A 23,381-nucleotide genomic window follows, 5' to 3' on the forward strand; every position below is an offset into this window, starting at 1 on the left:
CTTGGTAGCGTGCCCACGGCAACGTACCTTGGCCTTAACTGCTACATGCCTTGGCTTTTGCTGCGCCCTCATTAGGGCTGCCTTGGCCCAACAGCATACCCATAGAGGCTGGCTTAGCCTTGGCTGCATACCTTGTCCTTGGCTAGATACCCATGGGGCTATGTTGGCCTTGGCAGTATGCGTGCCTTGGCCATGGCAGCGTGCACATCACCACATGCATTGGCCTTGGCAACGTGCCTATTGGGGCTACCTTGGCCCAACAGCATGCTCGTGGGGGTTGGCTTGGCCTTGGCTGCATGCCTTTGCCTTGCCTGCGTGCCCTTGGGGCTGTCTTGGCCTTAACAGCATGCATGACTTGGCAGCATGCCCATGGGGCTGTCTTGGCCTTAGCAGGGTGCCCATCGCGACATGCTTTGGCTTTGGCTGCTACATGCCTTGGCCTTGGTAGCATGCCCATGGTGACGAGCCTTGGCCTTGGCTGCTGCATGCCTTAGCCTTTGCTATGTGCCCATTAGGGCTACCCTGGCCTAACAACATACCGGTGGGGGCTGGCTTGGCCTTGGCTACATGCCCATGGGGTTGCCTTGGCCTTGGCAACATGCATACCTTGACAGTATGCCCGTAAGGGCTACCTTGACATTAGCTGCATGTCTTTGCCTTGGCTGCATGCCCATGGGGTTGCCTTGGCCTTGGCTACGTGCCCATGGCGACGCGCCTTAGCCTTGGGTGCTGCATGCCTTAGCCCTAGCTGCATGCCCATGAGACTACATTAGCCATAGCAGCATGCATGCCTTAGCCTTGGTTGTGTACCCATGTGCTGCCTTGGCCATGGCAGCATGCATGCCTTGGCTGCCTTGGCCATGGCTGCATGCCCATGGCGATGTGATTTCGCCTTGGCTGCTGGATACCTTGGCCATGGTTGCGTGCCCATAGGGCTGCCCTGGCCTTAGTAACATGCCCATGGGGCTGCCTTGGCCTTGCTAGGATGCATTCCTTGGCAACATGCCCATGAAGGCTGGCTTGGCCTTGGCAGCGTGCTCATGGGGCTGCTTTGTCCTTGGCTGCGTTCCAATGGGGCTGCCTTAGCCTTAGCAACGTGCCTATGGGGCTGCCTTAGCCTTGGCAACATGCCTATGGCGACGTGCCTTGGCCTTGGGGGTTGCATGTCTTGGCCTTAGCTGCATGCCCATAGGACTGTCTTGGCCTTGGCTGCGTGACCATGGAGCTTCCTTGGCCTTGGCGACATGCATGCCTTGGCCTTGGAAGTGTGCCCATTGCGATGTGCCTTGGCCTTGGCTGCTGCATGCCTTGGCCTTGGTTGTGTGCTCATAGGGCTGCCATGGCCTTGGCAGCATGCCCATGGGGGCTACCTTGGCCTTGGCTGCCTGCCTTGATGTTGGCTGCGTGCCCATAGGGCTATCTTGGCCTTGGCTACATGCATGCCTTGGCCTTGGCAGCGTGCCTATGGCGACGTGCCTTGGCTTTGGATGCTGCATGTCTTGGCCTTGGCAGCATGCCCATGAGGACGTGCCTTCGGCTTGGTTGCTGTGTGCCTTGTCCTTAGAAGCGTGCCTATGGTGACAAGTCTTGTCCTTGGCTGCTACATGCCTTGTCCTTGGCTACGTACCCAATGGGACTGCCTTGGCCCAACAGCATGCCCATGGGGGCGAGCTTGGCCTTGACTAAATGCTTTAGCCTTGGCTGCGTGCCCTTAGGGCTGTGTTGGCCTTGGTAGCATGCCCACAAGGCTGCCTTGGCCTTGGCTAGGTGCCCATGGGGTTGAGTTGTTCTTGATAGCAGGCATGCCTTGGCCTTGCCAGCGTACCCATCGCCACGTGCCTTGGACATGGCTGCTGCATGCCTTGACCTTGGCAGCGTGCTCATGGTAACGTACTTGGCCTTAGCTGTGTGCCTTTAGGGTTTCCTTGGCCTTAGCAGCATGCCGAAGGGGCTGCTTTAGCCTTGGCAGCGTGCCAATGCCGACGTGCCTTGGCCTTGGGGGCTGCATGCCTTAACCTTGCCTGTGTGCCCATAAGGTTGCCTTAGCCTTGGCTGCTACATGCCTTGGCCTTGGCTGTGTGCCCATGGGGCTGCCTTGGCCTTAGCAGCATGCCCATGGGGGGCTACCTTGGCCTTGGCTGCCTGCCTTGGCCCTGGCTGCGTGCCCATGGGGCTGCCTTGGCCTTGGCAGCATGCATGCCTTGGCCTTGGTAGCGTGCTCGGGTTGTTTTAGTCATTTTAGATATTTTAAGGCTATTTTGGTCAATCAAGAGATTTCAGGGGGTTTTTTTTGGACATTTTGTGATTTTTTGGGTATTTTGGTAATTTTGTTGATTTTAGGAGTATATTCGTCATTCCAGTGACTCTAAAGGGGTATTTTGGTGATTTGACTGCTCGTTCTAGCCGTTTCGGGGGTATTTTGATCATTTTAGAGGTTTTCGGGTTGTTTTGATCTTTTTAGAGGTTTTAAGGCTATTTTGGTCAATTAAGAGATTTCGGGGGGTTTTTTTTTTACTTCTTTTTTTTTTTGGGAAAAAAAAAAAAAAAAGATAAAAAAAAAGAGTTCATTGTATGGTATCTTGTGAAGAATTCAATATCAATTTTTTTAATCAGAATTTTACCTGGTGGATTTGGTTGATTCTGTCATGGCATATAATATTTTAACTGTAAAGTTTTGGAATATATACATTTCCACTTTAACTTACTCTTGTACAGCTAGTACTCCTTGTAGTTTTGTGATGAATTAAACTTTGACAGCATTGTCTTTTTCCCCAAAATAAGTCTCAATCTATCACCGTGTCCTCTCTTCATTTTTTCTCTTTTACATTTTCCCAATTACCATATCATCATCTTGGTAGACATGCTTGTATATTGGCTTACCTGCAAACATTTAACTATAATTCTAGTTCGATAGGTTGAGCAGTGAGCACCAATAAAGAACGTGCAAATTGCCTAGAATGTCATTCAACTTTGCCCTTGAATAGCTTAACTTCTATCCAAAAATTTGAAACCTAACTGCAGTGCATTCTTGGTAAATTTTCGTTTTTGTTGTTTTATGTTGCAGGCATTCAATAATGTTTTGAGTAAATACGTGGCAGTAAACTTGGACGGACCTAAACCAGGGTTTTAATGACACTTTGGAACAACTGGTCCCTGCAGTATCTCTATAGATAAGAGTACTCATTCATGTTCACAGCAGAAACTTTTGCCGCGGTTGGTGCTTTCATGTCAGCCATCCACAATTTTGTATATTAGGAATAGTTACTTTGAACAGTGTTGTGTATATCACTATATCACTGTTTCATGCAACAGTTCTATGCATTGGAAACGGGGCAGTTTGAGAGGACATTAATAGTTACGGATGACAGGAGTTTTGTGGAGTATTTGGAAGGGTGTACTGTGCCTTCATATGATAGAAACCAGATTCATGCCGCTGTGGTGGAGTTGTATTGTGCTGAGGATGCACAGATTAAGTACTCCACAGTGCAGAATTGGTATGCTGGGGATGAGGAAGGGAATGGAGGGGTTTATAATTTTGTTATGTAGGGAGGCCTTTGTGCTGGGGATCGCTCAAAAATATCCTGGACCCAAGTGGAAACAGGGTCTGTCATCACTTGGAAGTATCTGAGTGTTGTTTTGGAGGGTCATGATACTGTGGGTGAGTTCTATTCAGTAGCTTTGATGAATAATTATCAGCAGGCAGACACGGGTACAAAGATGATACACAAAGGGAAGAACACTAGGAGTAGGATTATTTCTAAAGTTATATCAGCTGGGCATTCAAGGAACTGCTATAGGGTTCTTGTTCAGGTTCAGTCAAAAGCGGAGAATGCTCGAAACTCCTCTCAATGTGATTCCATGCTTATTGGCAGGGGCGGCGCCACCTTAAGGCCAGGGTGGTCCCAGGACCACCCAGACCTGATTTTTTTTCTTTTTCTTTTATATAATAATTTTAAAATTTTTATTTGTCTACCTTCAAAAAAAATTTGGGAACACCCTCAGTTTTTTTTATGCCAATAAAATTAAATTTTACTCCATAATTTTTTTTACATTTAGTGGATGAATGATTGCTTGGTTGTGTACATTAAAAGAGATTTAGCTTATAGCATTGATAATGAGACTATTATGCAACGATTTTCAAAATATGAAAATTCGTAGAAAGCAATTGTAAACTTTATGTATTTACGTGTTTTTTTTTATTGTTGTTGTTGTCAATATATGAATTTCTCTTTTTATTAGATTGTATAATTTATGTTTCTTAAGGAACTCCTTGAGAAAAATTTCTGTAGCCGCCACTGCTTATTGGTGACACTGCAGCTGCCAATACATATCCATACATCCAGGTAATTTCTTTAGTTTGTTTGTATTAATTTTTCTGTTTTTAGTATTTTTGATTGATAACTCATGCTGATTATTTTGGTTTCTTAATTTGTTTGAAGAGCTTTATATGGAGTATTCTGTATTCAGATCCCACTTTCCTTCCCTCCTAGCCCAATGGGGTTATTGGATGTCATACTTGTATTTCTTTTTATCACTGTGTGGTCCTACTGAAACCTACCCTTAGATATGTTCACTATATACAATTATAAATGCCCCCACCTCCCTCCCTTTTCTCCCAGTTTATACAGGTTGCCACACCCTTTGATGTTCTTTCAAAAATTATAATTTCCTTTATTAATTTTCCATTTTTTAAAAAGAAAGTCGCACACACCATTTATATCATGCTAGTTGGCCAATTGGGCATGGTTGAAGACAAGATGCCAATATTTTTTTGGAATCTACCTAGAGGTGTGATTTAAGTTAACATTAGTTTCAAAGGTGGCTGTCTTGCAAAGTACACAAAATCAGTGCAGGCAAGCGTTTAATGTGTAGGTTACCTGACTGTCCAAGCTATCCGGATAGTCAACGAGTCAATGAGGTTTCTGGGAAAGATTAGAGATATTTTTTGATAAGTAGGAAAGATTAGAGATATTTTTGTATACATAAGCTGCTTCAATTATAGAAGTGTTTCTGTACATAAAAAGAAGTTTTCTGGGACAATAAATGACTAGCAACTACAAGCCATTTAGGAAAAAAATGACTTTACCTAAGCATTTAAGAGATTTCATTACATCTAGACAGGATGTTTGTATCTTGTATTGTACTTTATTTCATTGTTTCATTTCATGTTTGAGGAAGTGGAGGCAATTAAGACTCTGGCATTCTTAATGATTGGAATGTTGGAGTTGCCCCATTGCTCCTCTCTTTTTATAATTACTTCAAGTTCATGCAAGGGATAGGGACTGAGAATTATCTCCATGTCCTCATAGTCATAGGGCAGAGACAGATGAGAGAGTGAACTCTGTTTATGACATTATCTGAAAACAACAACAATTTCTAATTTCAATTTACCAAAACTGCATTAAATTGTCTGCAAATTAGGGTTGCTGAGCTACTAATCTTTACAGATGTGTATAATTGCTTCTTTTTTATTCTTCTCGTTTTCATCTTTTTCCTCTTTTTCATTTATATTTCTTGTAGTCCTGTATAAACCTTTCCATTTGGTCATGGAAGGTTTGAAGTTTCTGAGGTGGTTTACTAACCCAATGTATCTAGTCGTTATGGGTCGGTTTGGTAGGGAGAATGAAAAATTGGGGGATAGAGAACTGGAAGAATAGGAAATTTATGAGTTTTCCATATGAAACAAAGGAAAACTTCATTCCCTCCCCCTTTTTCCTTCTTCCATATTTTCCTCTGAACTAGACATACCCATTACATGTGTCAGTCTATTGTCCACTGCAGTTTTGGGTCATAAACCTGAATGTTTGTTGAAAGTGCATATGAATTTGGACGTTTTTTCTTTTTCTTCTTAAGAAAGATATCATCCGAGTTGAAGTTATTGTAAAATATTGAAGAAATTAAATCTGGGATTAAATAGATCCTAGAGTCAATTATCAGTTGTGCAATTGGAATTTTTTCCGTTTGACTAATTTGACAATTTTTTCTAGGTGTCTCATCTTTAGTATCTGCTCATAAATATTTGATGTATGATACCCATGTACAACCCTAGTGTACCTCAATTTCTTTATTTATCATTTTTTTTTTTTTGATGTATCAGGTTTTATTACAACTAAAGTTGCTGATAAAACAGTCTTCGATCTTTTCTTCAACTAGCAACAAGAGTCAATCAGCCGAATTGCAACTGTTGGTTATGCACTCTAACCTTATGAATGTACCGAAAAGGACATATCTATTTGCCTTTGGGGATTGACTACCAGTAATCTCCACAAGAACACAAACCATCTTCAAACCGGTGAAAATGGATTCGATCTCTCACAATTATCACTCTACCTAATACTCTAGAAACCAGTTTTATCCAACAATGATAGTCATGACAAATTCGCAGGTTTTTCGAAACCCTAATATCTGTTCTAGGACTAGTTTTCAGGAGCCCATGGGCCAATGCCAACTTTCCACTATGACCATTCAAATTTTCCTCCTTTTCCTCTTCAAAGACATCCATCAAAACCAACCCTGTCACAGGGGTAAATCCCTCCAACTCGATCCGTTGGATCAACCCTTCCAACACTTTATATATTGCTTCTGTTTCAGGGTGTGACTGATCACCTGCCTTGAATCGGTGAATGACACCCTTGAACTCAACCCAACTCTTTCCACTCTACCAGCAAAGCCTTGGCTGCTGCATGCCTTGGCCTTGGCTATGTGCCGATGGGGCTACCTTAGCTTTGGCGACATGCATGCCTTGGCCTTGGCTACATGTCCATGGCGATGTGCCTTCGCCTTGGCTGCTGCATGCCTTGGCCGGTGTCTCATCTTTAGTATCTACTCATAAATATTTGATGTATGCTACCCATGTACAACCCCGATGAACCTCAATTTCTTTATTTATCTTTTTTTTTTTTTGTATGTATCAGGTTTTATTATTGCATATTCAGTGATAATCAATTGGATTTTCTTTTTTAATATGTAGCATTTTATGATACTCAGGAAGAAAAATGAAGTAGAATTTATGATTGTTTTCATAAGTAGCATTGGATTGATTTTTGTATGGAACACAAATTTTTCAATGGTGAGATCAGGAAATTTGATATATCCAGGAAAGATTTTTGTGGGTGGTGAAATTCATTAGAGAAATTGCAATAGAGATGTTGATGCATTACATGGGGATAGGGAGGTTACTTTATCGACATGTCCAATAAAACAATTAAGAGAGTTGGAGGTTACTTTGATTTTGAGGTTATTTTTTAATATGATACATGAGAGCGAGTAAAGTTTAGCACTGATTTAGTGCTTCCTTTTATATAATACTAGTATAGATATTACATTTGGAGTATCTTCAAACTCTAGTTATCATTTACATCAGTTCTCAGTTGTTTGTCTTGTTTCCTTCTCCCACAAATGACTACTATTTACCTATTTAAAATAAATAAAAAATAAAAACTAATGTCTACTGAGTTTCATGTCTACTTCATGTTTATAAACTTACCATTTTTATTCATATTTGCTGCACTTCAAGAAGGTACTAACATTTTCAAAAAAAAAAGGGGTAGGGACTGACATACTATTTCTGATCTGATGGAATAATATTTTGAGATGGAAGTTAATACATTTTTTGCAACTTATTCTGGTATTATGTCCTTCTGAGATGTTGCTACTTTTTGTATCAGAGGAGTTGTCCTCTGTATTTATTGACCTTTTAATTGGGGTACACTTTAAAATAGATGGAGTTATTACAAAATCATAAGTTTTTGGTGGAGAGTGAGATCACGGGTTCAAGACCCATTCTTTGTGCTTATGAATTAGAAAAAAATAGTAATCTAAAAAAAGAGCAGAACTATTTATTTATTTGCAAAATTGCAATATCATATGGAAAAGCTTTTTATAATCTGTCTTTCAGACATGAGTCACATGACACAATGAAGGCATCATTACCGTCATCCTAGAGAGAAGAGCAGAAAATAAATGAATAAATGAACAATTGAGCTTGTTTTTGGTAGGAATTATGTCATTTCCATTTGTCCACTCTAAATGTTACTGTCATAACGGGGTGGGGGGGTGTTGTTTAGTTAGAGAGTTCGCTTCAGATAGCTAGAAAACTCATTGTCTGTGGTGCGAATCACCTTGGTAAATCATTAATGAAAGATAAATGTTTTGCAGTATCTTGTTGAAGTTCTTCTTACACCTTATCTTGTTGAAACTGTTCATCCTTATGTGTGGCTTATACTCTAAAATGTTTTGACAGGTGAAGAACCCCACTACTCAAATTAAACACGAAGCCAGTACCTCCAAAATTGGTGAAGATCAACTATTTTACTTTCAGCAGAGGGGAATTGAGTATGAGAAAGCCATGGCTACCATGATTTCTAGGTTTTGCAGGGACGTTTTCAATGAGCTTCCTGACGAGTTTGGTTTTGAAGTGAATCAACTAATGAGTTTGATGCTTGAGGGGTCTGTTGGTTAGGTAACAAGTAGGTTTGTGTTGAAAAGCTTGTGTTATTGGTCCTGAGGTTTAAGAATGTAAAAGTCTCTCATCATATCGACCAACTATTGATACTAAACGATTGGAGGAACATCACTACCGTTACTGTGTACATAATGTTGCTTGTTACAAGTTAAATTGCTTGTTGTATGATAAAATCTTTTGTTATATATTAAGTTGCGAGTCCTTATAATCGTTTTTATGGATCATTAATACTTGAATTCATTTTTTCCTTTTGAAGGAAATGAAAAAGGATAATGTGATATTGTGCTTTGAGATTTCAAATATTTTTGCTACATGAGGGTTATGATTGTGATAATTGTTGCGTCCGTTGCAATTTGACATAACTCAATTGAGCTTTGAAACCAGACAGTGAAACTTCCATGGGATTTTGGTGAATTGATGTTGGAATAGTTGGTGAATTGATGTTAGAAACATAACAATAATTAAGCAACTTTAGAGTTTCAATCGATCCCTTAAAAGTTACTATGACTTTTGAGTGAAGTTGTCGTATACATTTATGTTAGAACCCCTTTCCCTCTCCCTTATGTGTATGTGTGTGTTTGGTTCTCAAAAAAAAAAGAATAGGTAATTGTCTCACACTGCTTCAGAGTGTGTGTTGTGTGTAGTATAACTTATCTCACTCTTCCTTAAAAGTTACCGTATCTTTTAGTGGAGTTGAACTTCTTTCCATCTCCCTTGTATGTTTGTTTATTTCTAAATAAAATTTAAAAAAAAAAAAAAAGTTCCAATCAATAAAACTGTCTAACTAATAAAACTTAAGAAATTTCAAAATACTTAACCCTTTTTTTTCCAACATGATTAACTATGTTCTAGTCAAGACATTTAGTTGTGTATCAAGAGCAAAAGGCTTAATTATTAAATGGCGAAAAGCACATTTTAGTCCCTACATTTTTAGGCGATTTTCATTTTAGTCCATAAATTTTATTTTTACCGCTTTTAGTCCCTATCCTGAAAAACACTTCCGTTTTGGTCCCTGCCATTACATCAGAGACGAAAAATGCATACGTGGCAAACGGCAGAATTAAAAAATATTTAAAATATTTTATTTTATTTTAAAATAAAATAAAATTTTAATTATCAATAATTTTAAAATAAAAATTTTAAAAATTTTAATTAAAAATATTTGTTCTTCATGTTCATGTTCTTCCCCAGAAACAAAGCGACGCTAACAAGAGTAATGCTTTATCTTCGTCCTCATAATTCACCCCAAAACTTGACAGTTGGGTGTTCAACATATTAAACGTGTTGAGATGCTCCAAAAGATCTGAACCTTCCTTCATATGCAAACTATACAGTTGCTTCTTCACGTACAACTTGTTCGTCAGATTCTTTCTCATATAAAGACCTTCTAGTTTTTCCCAAACCTCCTTTGCGGTCTTTGCTTCTAGGATGTTGTGAATGACCTCATCACCTAGGTTTAGACGAATAGCGCTAGCTGCTTTCTCATCCATCTCTACCCATTCTACATCCTTTATCGTTTCCGGTTTCTTCTCCTTCCCAAGCAAGGCCTTGTGAACTTCTTGTTGAATTAGGAGATCCTTCATCCGCCTTTGCCAAAGAGAAAAATTTCCCTTGCCACAAAACTTCTCTACATCATACTTTGTGCTTGACATCTTTACTGTGTTCAAAGGATTGAATCCTAACCTTGCTCTGATACCACTTGTTGTGCAGATAGCACCCCAGGACTCTAATCAATAACAGTAAATAAGTGGAAATTAAATAACAAGCACACACAAAAACACAAGAATTTACGTGGTTCGGCAAACTGCCTACCTCCACGGAGACGACGGAGAAATTTCACTATAAAAAATAGGGAGATACAATAGTGCACAATAACACTCTCAAAAAACCCAAATCTCAATTACACCCTAGCACTTTATCACAGAAACAATAAGAATAGAAGCTGGCTGCCTCTCTTTTCTCTATTTTTCTCTCATGCGGCTGCTCACTAGGTTAATTGGAATTCTCTAATTACATGGCTGCTTCATCTAATAAACTAAAATATATATATATATATATATTTATATATATGTCAAAGTCGGCTGTTACTAGGAGATGTATTCCTAGTTGAATTCGGTTAACTGTGACCGACTAGGTAGACTTGGGCTTGTGGCAATTCAAGCCGCACACACGGCCCACTTCAACATAGGTCTTTTTGGTCCTGAGGTTTAAGAATGTAAAAGTCTCTTATCATATCGACCAACTATTGATACTAAACGATTGGAGGAACATCACTACTGTTACTGTGTACATAATGTTGCTTGTTACAAGTTAAATTGCTTGTTGTATGATAAAATCTTTTGTTATATATTAAGTTGCGAGTCCTTATAATCGTTTTTATGGATCATTAATACTTGAATTCATTTTTTCCTTTTGAAGGAAATGAAAAAGGATAATGTGATATTGTGCTTTGAGATTTCAAATATTTTTGCTACATGAGGGTTATGATTGTGATAATTGTTGCATCCGTTGCAGTTTGACATAGCTCAATTGAGCTTTGAAACCAAACAGTGAAACTTCCATGGGATTTTGGTGAATTGATGTTGGAATAGTTGGTGAATTGATGTTAGAAACATAACAATAATTAAGCAGCTTTAGAGTTTTAATCGATCCCTTAAAAGTTACTATGACTTTTGAGTGAAGTTGTGGTATACATTTATGTTAGAATCCCTTTCCCTCTCCCTTGTGTGTATGTGTGTGTTTGGTTCTGAAAAAAAAAAGAATGGGTAATTGTCTCACACTGCTTAAGAGTGTGTGTTGTGTGTAGTATAACTTATCTCACTCTTCCTTAAAAGTTACCAAGATTTTTAAGTGGAGTTGAACTTCTTTCCCTCTCCCTTGTATGTTTGTTTATTTCTAAATAAAATTTAAAAAAAAAAAAGTTCCAATCAATAAAACTATCTAACTAATAAAACTTAAGAAATTTCAAAATACTTAACCCTTTTTTTTCCAACATGATTAACTATGTTCTAGTCAAGACGTTTAGTTGTGTATCAAGAGCAAAAGGCTTAATTATTAAATTTGTTAGAAAAATAAATTAGTTATACAGTTATACTTGAACAAGCTACTAAATTTGGCAATGATAGTTATGACATTCAAATATTCAATAGCTTTATTTTACTTTAATTACCACTCTAAACAATCAAAAACTCAACTAATCATACTCCAACAATTAAGAGCTCGAGCTCAATTGTTATTATGGTGAATGCTAAAATGATTGAGATTCAAGTGATAGGTGAATGGTAATAATATCTTTTAAGGTATCGCATGTTCGTGGTTTGAATTCTGCCTCTCCTCCCCCACTATCTACCTATTTCTCCAAAAAAAAAAAAAAAATCCTTCCAATTATTTTTCTTTGAGTGATGAAATTATTTAGTGCATCATGTGTACTATGCCCTCTTCCCATATGAATGTGAGTCCTATCTATGAGTTCCATATACAAGATCAATTCTTATTTGTGAGAGGTGTAATAAATGTGTATGAAATAATTTCTATTATGAAAACTATTTTGAGTTGAGGTAGATGGATTTTTCTATCAAAATCCAATAGTAGACGACTAAATCATAGTAGAATGACTCACGATATCTTTTTTTGAGTTGAGGTAGGTGGATTTTTTCGATTAAAATCCAATAGTAGATAACTAAATCATAGTAGAATGACTCATAATATCTTTTTCTTAGGTCTACAGAAGGTCCATTAAGTTTTTGGATTACACAACAAATTCTTATTAGAAGTAGGATGTGATTTCAAGTATCTTATTTGGTGACAAAAAGCTTTATTGGTTAACACCCATGTAACTCCACAAAATGGAAGAAGACTTTTTTTTGGCAAAAACACAATTGTATCTCATCATCCCAAAAAAAAAAAAAAAAAAACACTCACTCTCACACACACACAATAGCATGCCATAATTGCCATTGCCACCAAGAAGGTCTTCCCTGAAAAAAGGAAATGAGCCTTGGAAAAGAAGGTCTAGCCCCCTACTCATGAGTCGTGACAATAAAACTTACTGGCCCAGACTATTTGGGCCNCACTCACTCTCACACACACACAATAGCATGCCATAATTGCCATTGCCACCAAGAAGGTCTTCCCGAAAAAAGGAAATGAGCCTTGGAAAAGAAGGTCTAGCCCCCTACTCATGAGTCGTGACAATAAAACTTACTAGCCCAGACTATTTGGCAGGGTGACCCCCCAAAAATGTTTTCAACAAAACAAATGGTCTCTCTTTGATCATTTGGTTGTGGCTACTTTTTCATACTACAAGATTGATAGTATTTTTTTCCAGGAGAAAATTTAAATCTTTGGAAACATTCAGTAGTGGTAAGTTGCATAATTTAATGGTTTCTTTCTTTTTGAATTTGATGAATCGCCTTTGTCACATTTGATGCAAATCTCAGTTACAAAGTTGTAATTTTTGCTTGTTTAGTGGTGATCTAGGATGCACAACGTGGCAACGCCGAGGGATGCCGCTACCTAGGCGTCCATGCCGCGTCAACTTCTTTTTTTTTTTTTTCACAACTCACGCTGACCGCGTGAATCGGTCAATCTACCCGATTCGGGCCGAATCGTCTGTATTAGCGCAACCACCAATACCGGGCCAAACCGGCTGATTTAGGCCGAAATTCAAACAAAAAACAAAAGACAACAACAAAACAACAACAACAAATCTCCGAATTCTAATATTTTGAGTTCAAATAGTGTAAACCAACATGCCAAAAGCCCAAAACTATTTCATAAATTCAAAGATGGGTAATGGAGAATAGTTACCTGAATTGCGATGAAGAACACGATACACGAACAAAGCAAAAACGTTGAAAGAGAACCAATCCTTGAGAAGCTGATGCTTAGGCAGAGGACTGAGGATATATGTGGTGAAGGGAGAGGATTGGAGACGCAACGGTAAAGGAAGAGGACTGAGGCTATTTTTGGTTTTCAGCAAAAAATATTGGGGAAATCAGATTTGCAAATCGCGCATATCGAAATCGCAAAGGAAATTGCCTTTCCTGAAACGCAAAATCTGCTGATTCAAAAACGCAATCCCACAAATTTTCCCAACCAAACGTATCATGATTTCTCGATTTCTAAAACGGGCGTTAGCTCTCTCAATAGCCTAAACAAACGGGTCAAAACAAAACAAAAGGTGGGAAACGCACCGTTTGGCTGAAATATAAATAAATAAATAAAGTGCAAAACGCACCGTTTGACAAAAACAACAAAACCCTGTATCATCTTCAGTCACGCTCTCTCACTTCTCACTTCTCCCTTCTCATCTTCAGCTCTCCTCACTCTCTGGTCTCTCATCTCTGTGCTCCACGCCACGCTCGCTGCCTCTGCTCTCCGTCTCCCCTCTCTCACACAATCTCACTCCACACTCAAACAATTTCACTCACATCTCACCGACCCGGCGACCCACTCTCAAGTCTCAAGCTCAGGTATCAATCTCAAGCTTTAATCTTAGTTTTTCATAGCTCTCACATGCTCTGACTATTCTCAATGTGTCTGTGATAGTGTGATCTGATTTTTAAATTTTTTATATTAGCGGTTTGATTCTTATTTAGTTAATAGTTATTTCTCATTGTGATTTGTGATTGTGAATCTGTGAAAAAGTAACATATATGAGCTGTAATGTAATAATTTTTTATATAAGCTGTAATGTAATTTATGTAATAATGTAAATGAACATCATGTTTTAGTTATTATCTACTACTCCTTTTAAATTTGGTATATGTTTATATAATTGAAAAAATATGCTTAGCAATATATTAAAAATATAAATAAAAATATTTTTAATAATTTTTTAATCGCCACACCACACCCTACTTTTTTTAAATTACCGTGTGTCTGCACCCATATCCGAATACAGAAACGCACCCGTGCTTCATAGGTGGTGATAGCAGTGTACTCTTGTGAATCATTGATGGGTTTTTTCAAAAATGTTTACTGCTTTTACTAACATATTAGTTTCTGTGAGTAGTTCATGGTTTTACTTTTTGGCTCATATGGGTGTTAGAAAAGATTGGTTTATGGTTTATATTTAGTTTGATGGCCTACTTTTGAAAAAATGGTTGTGGAGAACAAAGGTTTTTTTTAATTCATAATGTTAGTTTTTCAAACATTGGGGGTTATAGATTGTTAGAACAATTTGTTATTGAGTGTTGTGTTTTAGTGTGATCTAAAAGTACTATATGTTCCTTGTTTGTGGCAACATTGTTTGCTCCAATATGCATTGGTTTCTGTTTTGGATTTTCAAATTATTTATGAAATATTACTTTGCAACTGATTGTTATATTTTTTTTTTTTTTTAAATTTTGAATATTAAGTGATTTTGTATTGGGGGGTAGGCTGAATTGTGACTTATATTCTATGGAAGGCACACCATGATGCAGGATTAACTTGTGGTACTGTTGATTTTTTGAGTCTTTATAGTATAGTATGTAATTAAAGATTGAATATTACCTTGTCCGTGAGACACATCAACTGGAACAGATTGGGAAAATCAATACCTCTATGAACTGTAATGTCAATGGATCAAATTTCATCATAAGAATGAGGAATTTGATTCTTAACATAAATGCTGGTGTTATTATATATAATTTGTACAAATTCATTGTTATTACTTGTCATAGGAAATCATACATTGTTCTTTTTGCATCTAATCTTATATAGTCCTCATGAACCATACATCTTTAGTTTGATGCTTGATATTATCATTCCACCCTTTGAAGCGTATGGCTAATAAATAATGAGAATCAGGAGTATTAATGGAGAATGTTGCAATGGTGAAGGGAGACAAACTCATATTAAGGGGTTTGAAGTTCCATGGATATCATGGGGTGAAGCCAGAAGAAAGGAAGCTGGGTCAGAAGTTCTTGGTGGATGTTGATGCCTGGTTGGACCTTCAGCCAGCTGGTAAATCTGATTGCTTGTCAGATACTGTTAGTTATACTGATATTTACCGGTAAGCTAAAATTTATAATACCTTGAAATGTGATATGTCATATGCATTCTCACATTTTGAATGTTTGCTTTGATGGGCAAAAGTTCATCTTAATTTTCATGTATTCTTAAACCATCTTCTTAATGATTCTCAGTAAATGTGAAAGTTTATGGCATAACTTGAGGCTGTATATGATTAATAGGCATCTAATAATGCAAACCTACATAATGTAGGCATTTTAATACCAATAATAATAATTGTGCTTTTTGATGAATCTTTTCATTCTGAGAACTATCCGTATGTTATGTATGCTCCTTTTATTGTTATTATTATTTTCCTGAATGTTATGTATGTTCTGTTTAATACATGATCAAATTTGATGGTTTGAATTGGTGAAATGAAATGCAGAATAGTTAAAGAAGTTGTGGAAGGGCCTGCACACAATCTTCTAGAGTCAGTGGCTCAACTCATTGCATCTACCACTTTGACAAAGCACCCCCAGATATCTGCTGTTCGTGTGGTAGTCGGAAAGCCTCATGTTGCAGTTCTTGGCTCTGTTGACTACTTGGGCGTTGAGATTCACAGATACAGAAGTGTAGATGCATCAAATTGAACTTATTATTTGTGCTTTTTTCTCTTTTCACCCAGCTGAAGCAAATACATTGGTTGCTATACATCCATAATGGTTCTTTGACTGATCTACATTTCACCAATTTAAACAATCAAGATACTAAGAAATTAGAGTTTCCCATCCTTCCCTTTCCTCCTGAAAATTGCAAAGAGTCAGAGTCTCATCTTCCTTGTTGACACTGCCCCATAAATGCTTGTTATAGAATACAATGGCTTGGTTTTGTGTTTCAGACATGGTAGAGGGTTTACGTGTTTATAAGTTTTCCCATGAAATATTGGGGGCAAGGAGCCCGAGTAGAAAGAGGTGTTGTAGTTGTGCATTACAAGGTGGTGAGAGTTCTGCAGAATCATGATATCATATGATGCTCAAGCTGAGGGTTTTCTCTTCTGAACCTGGTCAATGGAAGTCGTATAAATGCACTGTGGTTATCCCTATTGTTTATGCACTTGGGTTTTGTTGTGGTGCGTGATTCTTATGGAAAAAAACCCTTGAAGATTCAAGAGGGTATGTGTTTATCTGAGGATGGGGCGACATGGACTGGGACAATAAGTTTGAAGGAATTGTTACTTGTTAGTTGTTACATAGGTTGAAGGGTGCAAGTGTAGGGCGTTTGTGATATGGTAAGAATCTCCACCTTGGAAAAATCCTAGTTTGAACGTGTGGGAACTGAAAGATGCTGATATAAGTGATGTGGATTCAAAACAAGTGTAAATGGAGTGATCTCTGATGACATTCGTTCAGCACGAAATTTGTCATGTAACTGGCATTTCATGCTAATAGCATTCAACCCATTTGATTTGGATATAATTTGTTTGACTAATGAGAAGCAATTAAATCCTGCAACGTTTGTATTGGGAGGCTGGACTCTGGAGTACTTGTTTGTGACCATGTCGTTTGTGCTTCCACCATGGCCAACACTTGCTCATGAACGCACTTGAGAGGCAGTTGAGAGTGCATGAATTTATCTCTTCAATCACTCAATTCTCTCTTATCTTTATTTATTAATTTGTCTTTTGACAAGCGCAATACTCTCTAATTTTTAACTAAATATGAGATAAATTGCATTTTAAAAAATTCTATGGTCTTAAAATTCCCATGTAAACGGTGAATCACACAATGACTATTTGATCTTGAGTAGCTTGCACTTGGTGTGGACTATGCAAAAACATATGCATACTGATGACACTGCTAGTATGGAGAGTTATCAATATCATTCACTTGAAAGGAACCATACAATAATTCTGATTGCCTGAGAGATATAAATTGGAAGTAAAAAGAGATGCATGTGGCAAAGGAACTTACATTCATGTGTTTTGAGGCAGTTGGCCAAGACAACCAAAAATAATAACTTACGGAATCAGTGACATGCCACTTAGATGCATTGGACATGCAGTCAAATGCTCTACCACTGAGCTACATTGGACATGTTGAGCACAAATGTAAGTTGTGAATCAATCCGGATGTTGATTTTACGTTTATAAATGTACATCTTCAGAATAATATGGAATAAACAATAGGGGTACATGTAAATACAAAGCTTGTACCAACAATTTATCGTCTTTGATTACTCCCAACAGACGATAAGATGGTACAACTATAACAATATATATACAGTAATCACAACTGTCCATCTTCTTTACAACGAATTAATTATACACACTTCACATTGACATCCAATGTAAAAACACATGAGAGATTGGCAATTCAATGAGCATTCAAGATATTGATTCCTGTCGATGGCAGAGACAAATATTTGGGAAAAGAAACATCAGTAAACATAAAATAAAGTTCCATTGAAGGTACAGAAATTATAACCATTTTTCAGTATTTTTTTCTATATGATTTGCTATTGCAAACATGATATCATTGCTCTAAGACTCACAAGCTAGTATGCAGGTACTGATCCAATGTGAGAGGTTTTGGACTGCCAAACCAATCAATCAAGAATATATTCTCAATTTCTAACTTGAAGAGCTGGAAGCTGTGATCCTCAGGCCAGTCTGTCAACCATCCAAGGCATAAAAATAAAGGTCAGAAAAAGCGGATGAAAGCAGAAGTGTTGCTAATGCATCAATTCTTGTAAATACCTTTCATCTCTGCATGCTTTGAGAACAAGGCACTTTTAGCAAATTCTGCTTCTTTGGAGTTTTTATCCACTAACTTCAACTGAAACATCATAGAGGGAAAATGAAATCCAAGTTATTCAAAATTAAAAGTTGCCCAACTTTCTAATTTGAAGGTGAGATCAAGAACTTTATAGGGCAGTGAAGGAGCTTAAAGGGAAAAGGGCTGCAGAACCTCATTGGTAAGATAGCTTGGGCAGCTGTCATATAGCACATTTGGATAGATCGTAATACTAGAATTCATAACGGAAAGATTTGATTTGAAGTTCATATAGTTCAAGTCAAATGCAGAATATTAGAAGTAGGCTGTCTAACCTATGCAGCTTCCTGCATAAGTCTTTGTTTTGTCACTAGGTTTTCTGTGATGATTGTCTTTGTTGTTTCTGATTTGCTGAATAGAATTCTGTTCATTCATATTAAGAAAGATGGTTGGGGGGTTGTGAAGTAAAAGGAGACCATTGCCTAGTGTTGTTTCCATCATATGAAGACAACCATTACCTAGTGTTGGTTACATATCCACCCTGGATTGAAGGGATTAGGACACTGTAATAGGCACCCCGAACCTAGTGGATACACTGGAAGTTATTCCTATTCCTAGGTAATCACTAACGTGCCCTTGAGGTATATTTGGTAGATTGTAATAGGCACTGTAATGTAATTTTTATTACTATGATTTAGCTATTTAATAGTTTTGTTATGTTTTTATTACAAAGAATCGTTATTCCTTATGAATAATTATTCTTTAAAATAAGAATAATTATTCTTCTCTAAAATGACCATAAAAGATATTCTTTAGTAGTGCATTAATTTCTAAAATTAATATATTTCTAAATAAACAAACTTTCCATATGCACATACCAATTATGAAAATAAAAATTCATAAAAAAATAACTAATCTCTCTTTCAAATTATAAATATATATATTTTTGAAAATATAATTATATGAATAAGATATTTTCTAAAATATATCTTAAATTTTATTCTAATGTTACAATTTAAACAAGTTAATTTTTAAAATGCTTTTATTCCATTGTCTTTAGGGTTCTATTCTTGTGTTGTCACTAAACAAATGAATAGTAATAAGTATTACATTACATGATCTTGTATCCCTTGTAATACATATTCCTATTCCTATGTAATTACAATTACAGTTTACCAAACATGCCATTAAACAGGATAATACAACAACCACAAACTATTTTACAACATTTTTACAAAGTGATGTTGTAGCCAACTTTTTATTAGTTTTCATTTAGGTCCACCATTAACATCACTTTTTCATTTACCAATAACCACTCACCACATCAACAATTTATTATAAAAAAAAAATTAAAAGATTTTGTATCTCTAAAATTACTCTTTAAAATGTCCAAACAATATAACTTAATTCTATTACATTCCTTTCTTTTCTTTTCCTTTCCATTATTTAAATACATTCCATTCCTTTACATTCCTTTATAATTAATTCATTCAATTTCTCTATGAAATGTAAAAATTCAAAGTAATAGTTATAAGAGAATGAGAGAACTTTACTAACAGTTTCAGTTTACAGCAAAAATGGTGGATGGATTATCCAAGTGGATTGAAACAAAAAGTCAAGGCAAAATATGTCTTGATTAATCGCCTCCTTTATTCTGGTCTACATATATAATTGAGCTTATAAAACCTCCACTAGAGGGAAGAGGCAGAAAACTTGGTTTTACTCTAGTATTGTTGAAGTTGAAGTCTTTTAGCTCATACAAAGCACTCTTTTGTTGTACAGGTTTTGTAGTCTATGGTCTCGACAAATTGTGTTCAAGGTATCTCTATCCCTATCCATGATTCACAGTGAAGCTGGAATCGGAAACTCAATAGTACACTGCTGTAATTATAGACTGTAAATGGTTAACCTTGATGTATCAGGATGCCCCCAGGACAAGAGAAATTTGTTTTCATAGCCGATCTTGAAGGATGGGGATATTCAAATAGTGATATCCGTGCATACCTTGGAGCTCTATCAATTTTGCAGGTTACATTACTTACAAACTCCCCAGATAAAAGATCTAGTACCCATTGAGAGAATCTGAGAAACTCAAATCTTTGACAGCTAAATACAACTTCTGTAATTATTAGGACTAAAAACATAGTGAGCATACATAAGCATAAAGTCATTGCAATGAAACTATTACATTCAAATGGCTCATGACAGGCTGTTTCTAACTTTATGGGTAATGGCAGGACTTCTACCCAGAAAGATTAGGGAAGGTTTTTATCATCATATGAAGACCATTACCTAGTGTATATTTGTTGGTGTTGGGTCAAATCAGTTATAAATATCACCCCGAACCAGACCTGAACCAAGGCTTAAAATAAATTACAACACAAACCACAAAGACCAACCCAAGGAGTAGAGTTGGGTCAGTTTCGTCAGGTTTGTGGGTTGGATTCACACTATATATATATATATATTCAACAAACAAGCATCCAATAGCATGTAAAATTCAAAAAGAATTGGAGAAATTCAATAATCAAATCTCAAAGCACTGACCAATTGGTGTCATAGAAATTTACAAATTATTGCCATAAGAAATTAGAAGAACACGCTACGATGATGTAGCAACAAAAAGATAAAAATTACACAACATCGTACCAATCACTATGACAATTGCAAGTACAAAAAAGAAAAATTCATAAAAATTTGAGCAACTCACAACAATTAACATACCTCATGGACTCTTTAGTAACAAGTATACTCTTGTGAGGCTTCACCTAAATCTGTTAGCATTGCCATTTCAACTAGAGCACCCTCAACTATTTGATTAGGCTTAAGAGATCAGCTGTTCTTCATTCTGCTTAAGCATCTAACTCTAACTTTAGTCTATATCACCAAAACCTGATGGCTGTATCAAGTGATTCAAATGATGTTGATCAAATTTTCATCTTTGAATGACACACAACTTTGACAGCCAACTAAAGTTGCTGATAAAACAGTCTTCAACCTTTTCTTCAACTAGCAACAAGAGTCAATCAGCCAATCAGCCAAATTGCAACTGTTGGTTATGCACTCTAACCTTATGCATGTAACGAAAAGGACATATCTATTTGCCTTTGGGGATTGACTACCAGTAATCTCCACAAGAACACAAACCATCTTCAAACTGGTGAAAACGGATTCGATCTCTCACAATTATCACTCTGCCTAATACTCTAGAAACCAGTTTTATCCAACAATGACAGTCATGACAAATTCGCAGGTTTTTCGAAACCCTAATATCTGTTCCAGGACTAGTTTTCAGGAGCCCATACGCCAATGCCAACTTTTCACTATGACAATTCAAATTTTCCTCCTTTTCCTCTTCAGAGACATCCATCAAAACCAACTCTGTCACAGGGGTAAATCCCTCCAACTTGATCCGTTGGATCAACCCTTCCAACACTTTATATATTGCTTCTGTCTCAGGGTGTGACCGATCACCTGCCTTGAATTGGTGAATGACACCCTTGAACTCAATCCAACTCTTTCCACGATTTTTACGAATTCCTGTCTTTTTCATCATTTCTCTCACTCTCTCAGCACTATCCCATCTCTTTACAGAGCAATAGATATTAGAGAGCAACACACAGTCTCCACTCCTGAGACGGGATATATTTGCAATTGCAACCTCACCTAATTCTGGCTTCCCATAAGTCCTACAAGCGCTAAGAAGTGCCCTCCATATAACAATATCTGGCTCCATTGGCATTGAGACAATTATGGCATAAGCATCTTCCAAAAGCCCCACTCGACCTAAGAGATCAACCATAGCTCCATAATGCTGAAGTTGTGGCTGAATCGAGTAACAACTTGTCATTAAATCAAAGTGTTTGCGACCTTGTTCAACCAAACCACAGTGGCTACATGCCGTTAAAATTCCAATGAAAGTTATTGAATCAGGTAAAACATGTTCATCCTCCATCTTTGAGAATATTGCAATTGCATCCAAACCAAGACCATGAATTGCTAGGCCATGGATCATTGCATTCCAAACAGACACATCATCGCGCCTTACACTCTCAAAAACTTGTTTAGCAGTTTGGATTGCACCACACTTGGAGTACATGTCTACCAGTGCAGAACTCAGTATAAAATTGAGTTCAATTTTTTTCTGAATCATATGATCATGTACCCAATAAGCATGATTAAGAGCTCCGAGCCTTGCACACCCAGTTAGTATAGAAGCAAATGTAAACGCATCCGGTTCAACATTTGAGCTCAGCATCTCCCTGAAGAATGTCAAAGCCTCCTCAAACCGTGCATTCTTAACATAACCCCCAATGACCGAGTTCCATGTTACCGTATCCCTTGTGGGCATTTTATCAAACACCTTCTTTGCAAAATTACATTCTCCAATCCTCATAAGACTTTCAATAACTATATTGACAGAGACCAAATCAAAATCCCAAGAAAAAATCTGATGAATAAGTCGACGAGCGAGATTGAGGCGATGACAGTGAGCATAAGTTGATATTAATATAGCTACAAGAGAAGGATAGGCTCCATAGCCAAATTTGATTATTCTTGCATGGGTTTGAGTTGCGGTTGCGGAATTAAAGGAGTGTTTGCAGGCTTCAAGAACACGGTAGAGTGTTTGATGGTCTGAATGAAAGAATGGACAGAGGTAGATAAATCAATATGCAAATTCAAAGCAACAATAGCAAGTAGCAACTGAGTTTTACATTCTCTCCTCTTGTATTGTATGTAATATAAAAGCCAAAAATAAAAGTACAGTGGAAAGAGAAAGAGAGCAATGAGTAGTGAAGAGGAGAGGCACCAAACCTTCGATGTTAGCAGCAGAATGGAAACAGAGAAAATTCCAGTTGAAGTTGAAGGTGAAGGTGAGGGTGATTGGACAACAAGTGAGCCTCTTTGCCCTCTGCATCATCACAATCGCCATAGTTTATTCCTTCCTTTTACATTACAAAACAATCTTCTCATTACTGAGAAGTGAGAAGTGAGAAGAGATCCTCATTACTCACTACTTTTTAGTACTGGGCTGGACATTTACTTCTCGGCCCATATGTCTCCTTCTTCTCCGCCTGCTTCGGCCCATGTCCCAAATGTTATAACTTACCCACACTTTTCCTTTCTAAAAATGAGATGCCGACAATATTTTTACAATAAACTATAAGTGATATGTTGTTATTGGTTATTATTATTGGATAAAA

At 37.3% G+C, this 23,381-nt stretch overlaps 2 protein-coding genes and 1 pseudogene across 3 annotated transcripts; 2 read left to right on the top strand and 1 right to left on the bottom strand.

Annotated features, from left to right (window-relative positions):
- The first annotated feature begins 2,593 nt into the window (after window positions 1-2,593).
- On the top strand, window positions 2,594-8,489 carry LOC112014088 (iron-sulfur cluster assembly SufBD family protein ABCI8, chloroplastic-like; annotated as a pseudogene).
- Window positions 8,490-13,751: 5,262 nt separating this feature from the next.
- On the top strand, window positions 13,752-16,197 carry LOC112014057 (dihydroneopterin aldolase 2). Its single transcript, XM_024046441.2, has 3 exons — window positions 13,752-13,938; window positions 15,260-15,464; window positions 15,852-16,197. The coding sequence occupies exons 2-3, from the start codon at window positions 15,268-15,270 to the stop codon at window positions 16,054-16,056; spliced, it is 402 nt and encodes a 133-aa protein (XP_023902209.2). The 5' UTR covers window positions 13,752-13,938; window positions 15,260-15,267; the 3' UTR covers window positions 16,057-16,197.
- A 1,365-nt stretch (window positions 16,198-17,562) lies between these two features.
- LOC112014077 (pentatricopeptide repeat-containing protein At5g50990) lies at window positions 17,563-23,163 on the bottom strand. 2 transcript variants are annotated; one of them, XR_010626471.1, is made up of 5 exons: window positions 22,993-23,163; window positions 20,902-22,812; window positions 18,162-18,240; window positions 17,957-18,074; window positions 17,563-17,804 (listed from the first exon to the last, which is right to left on the bottom strand). XR_010626471.1 is itself a non-coding variant. In XM_065767090.1 (2 exons), the coding sequence occupies exons 1-2, from the start codon at window positions 23,108-23,110 to the stop codon at window positions 21,296-21,298; spliced, it is 1,635 nt and encodes a 544-aa protein (XP_065623162.1). In that variant the 5' UTR covers window positions 23,111-23,163; the 3' UTR covers window positions 20,702-21,295. The 2 variants fall into 2 exon arrangements, 1 of the variants encoding a protein (XP_065623162.1); XM_065767090.1 differs by lacking the exons at window positions 17,563-17,804; window positions 17,957-18,074; window positions 18,162-18,240 and having other exon boundaries at window positions 20,702-22,812.
- Window positions 23,164-23,381: the final 218 nt, after the last annotated feature.

This window comes from Quercus suber, unplaced genomic scaffold, assembly GCF_002906115.3.
Source record: "Quercus suber isolate HL8 unplaced genomic scaffold, Cork oak 2.0 scaffold_772, whole genome shotgun sequence".
In the NCBI taxonomy this organism is placed as follows: domain Eukaryota; kingdom Viridiplantae; phylum Streptophyta; class Magnoliopsida; order Fagales; family Fagaceae; genus Quercus; species Quercus suber.

Bases quoted from the DNA above. Each gene is read 5' to 3' on its own strand.
- LOC112014077 (XM_065767090.1), bottom strand. From the start codon at position 23,110: ATGGCGATTGTGATGATGCAGAGGGCAAAGAGGCTCACTTGTTGTCCA. The intron at 22,813-22,992 runs GTTTGGTGCCTC...TCTTTCATTCAG, and splicing joins TTCTGCTGCTAACATCGAAG to ACCATCAAACACTCTACCGT.
- LOC112014057 (XM_024046441.2), top strand. From the start codon at position 15,268: ATGGAGAATGTTGCAATGGTGAAGGGAGACAAACTCATATTAAGGGGT. The intron at 15,465-15,851 runs GTAAGCTAAAAT...AATGAAATGCAG, and splicing joins AGTTATACTGATATTTACCG to AATAGTTAAAGAAGTTGTGG.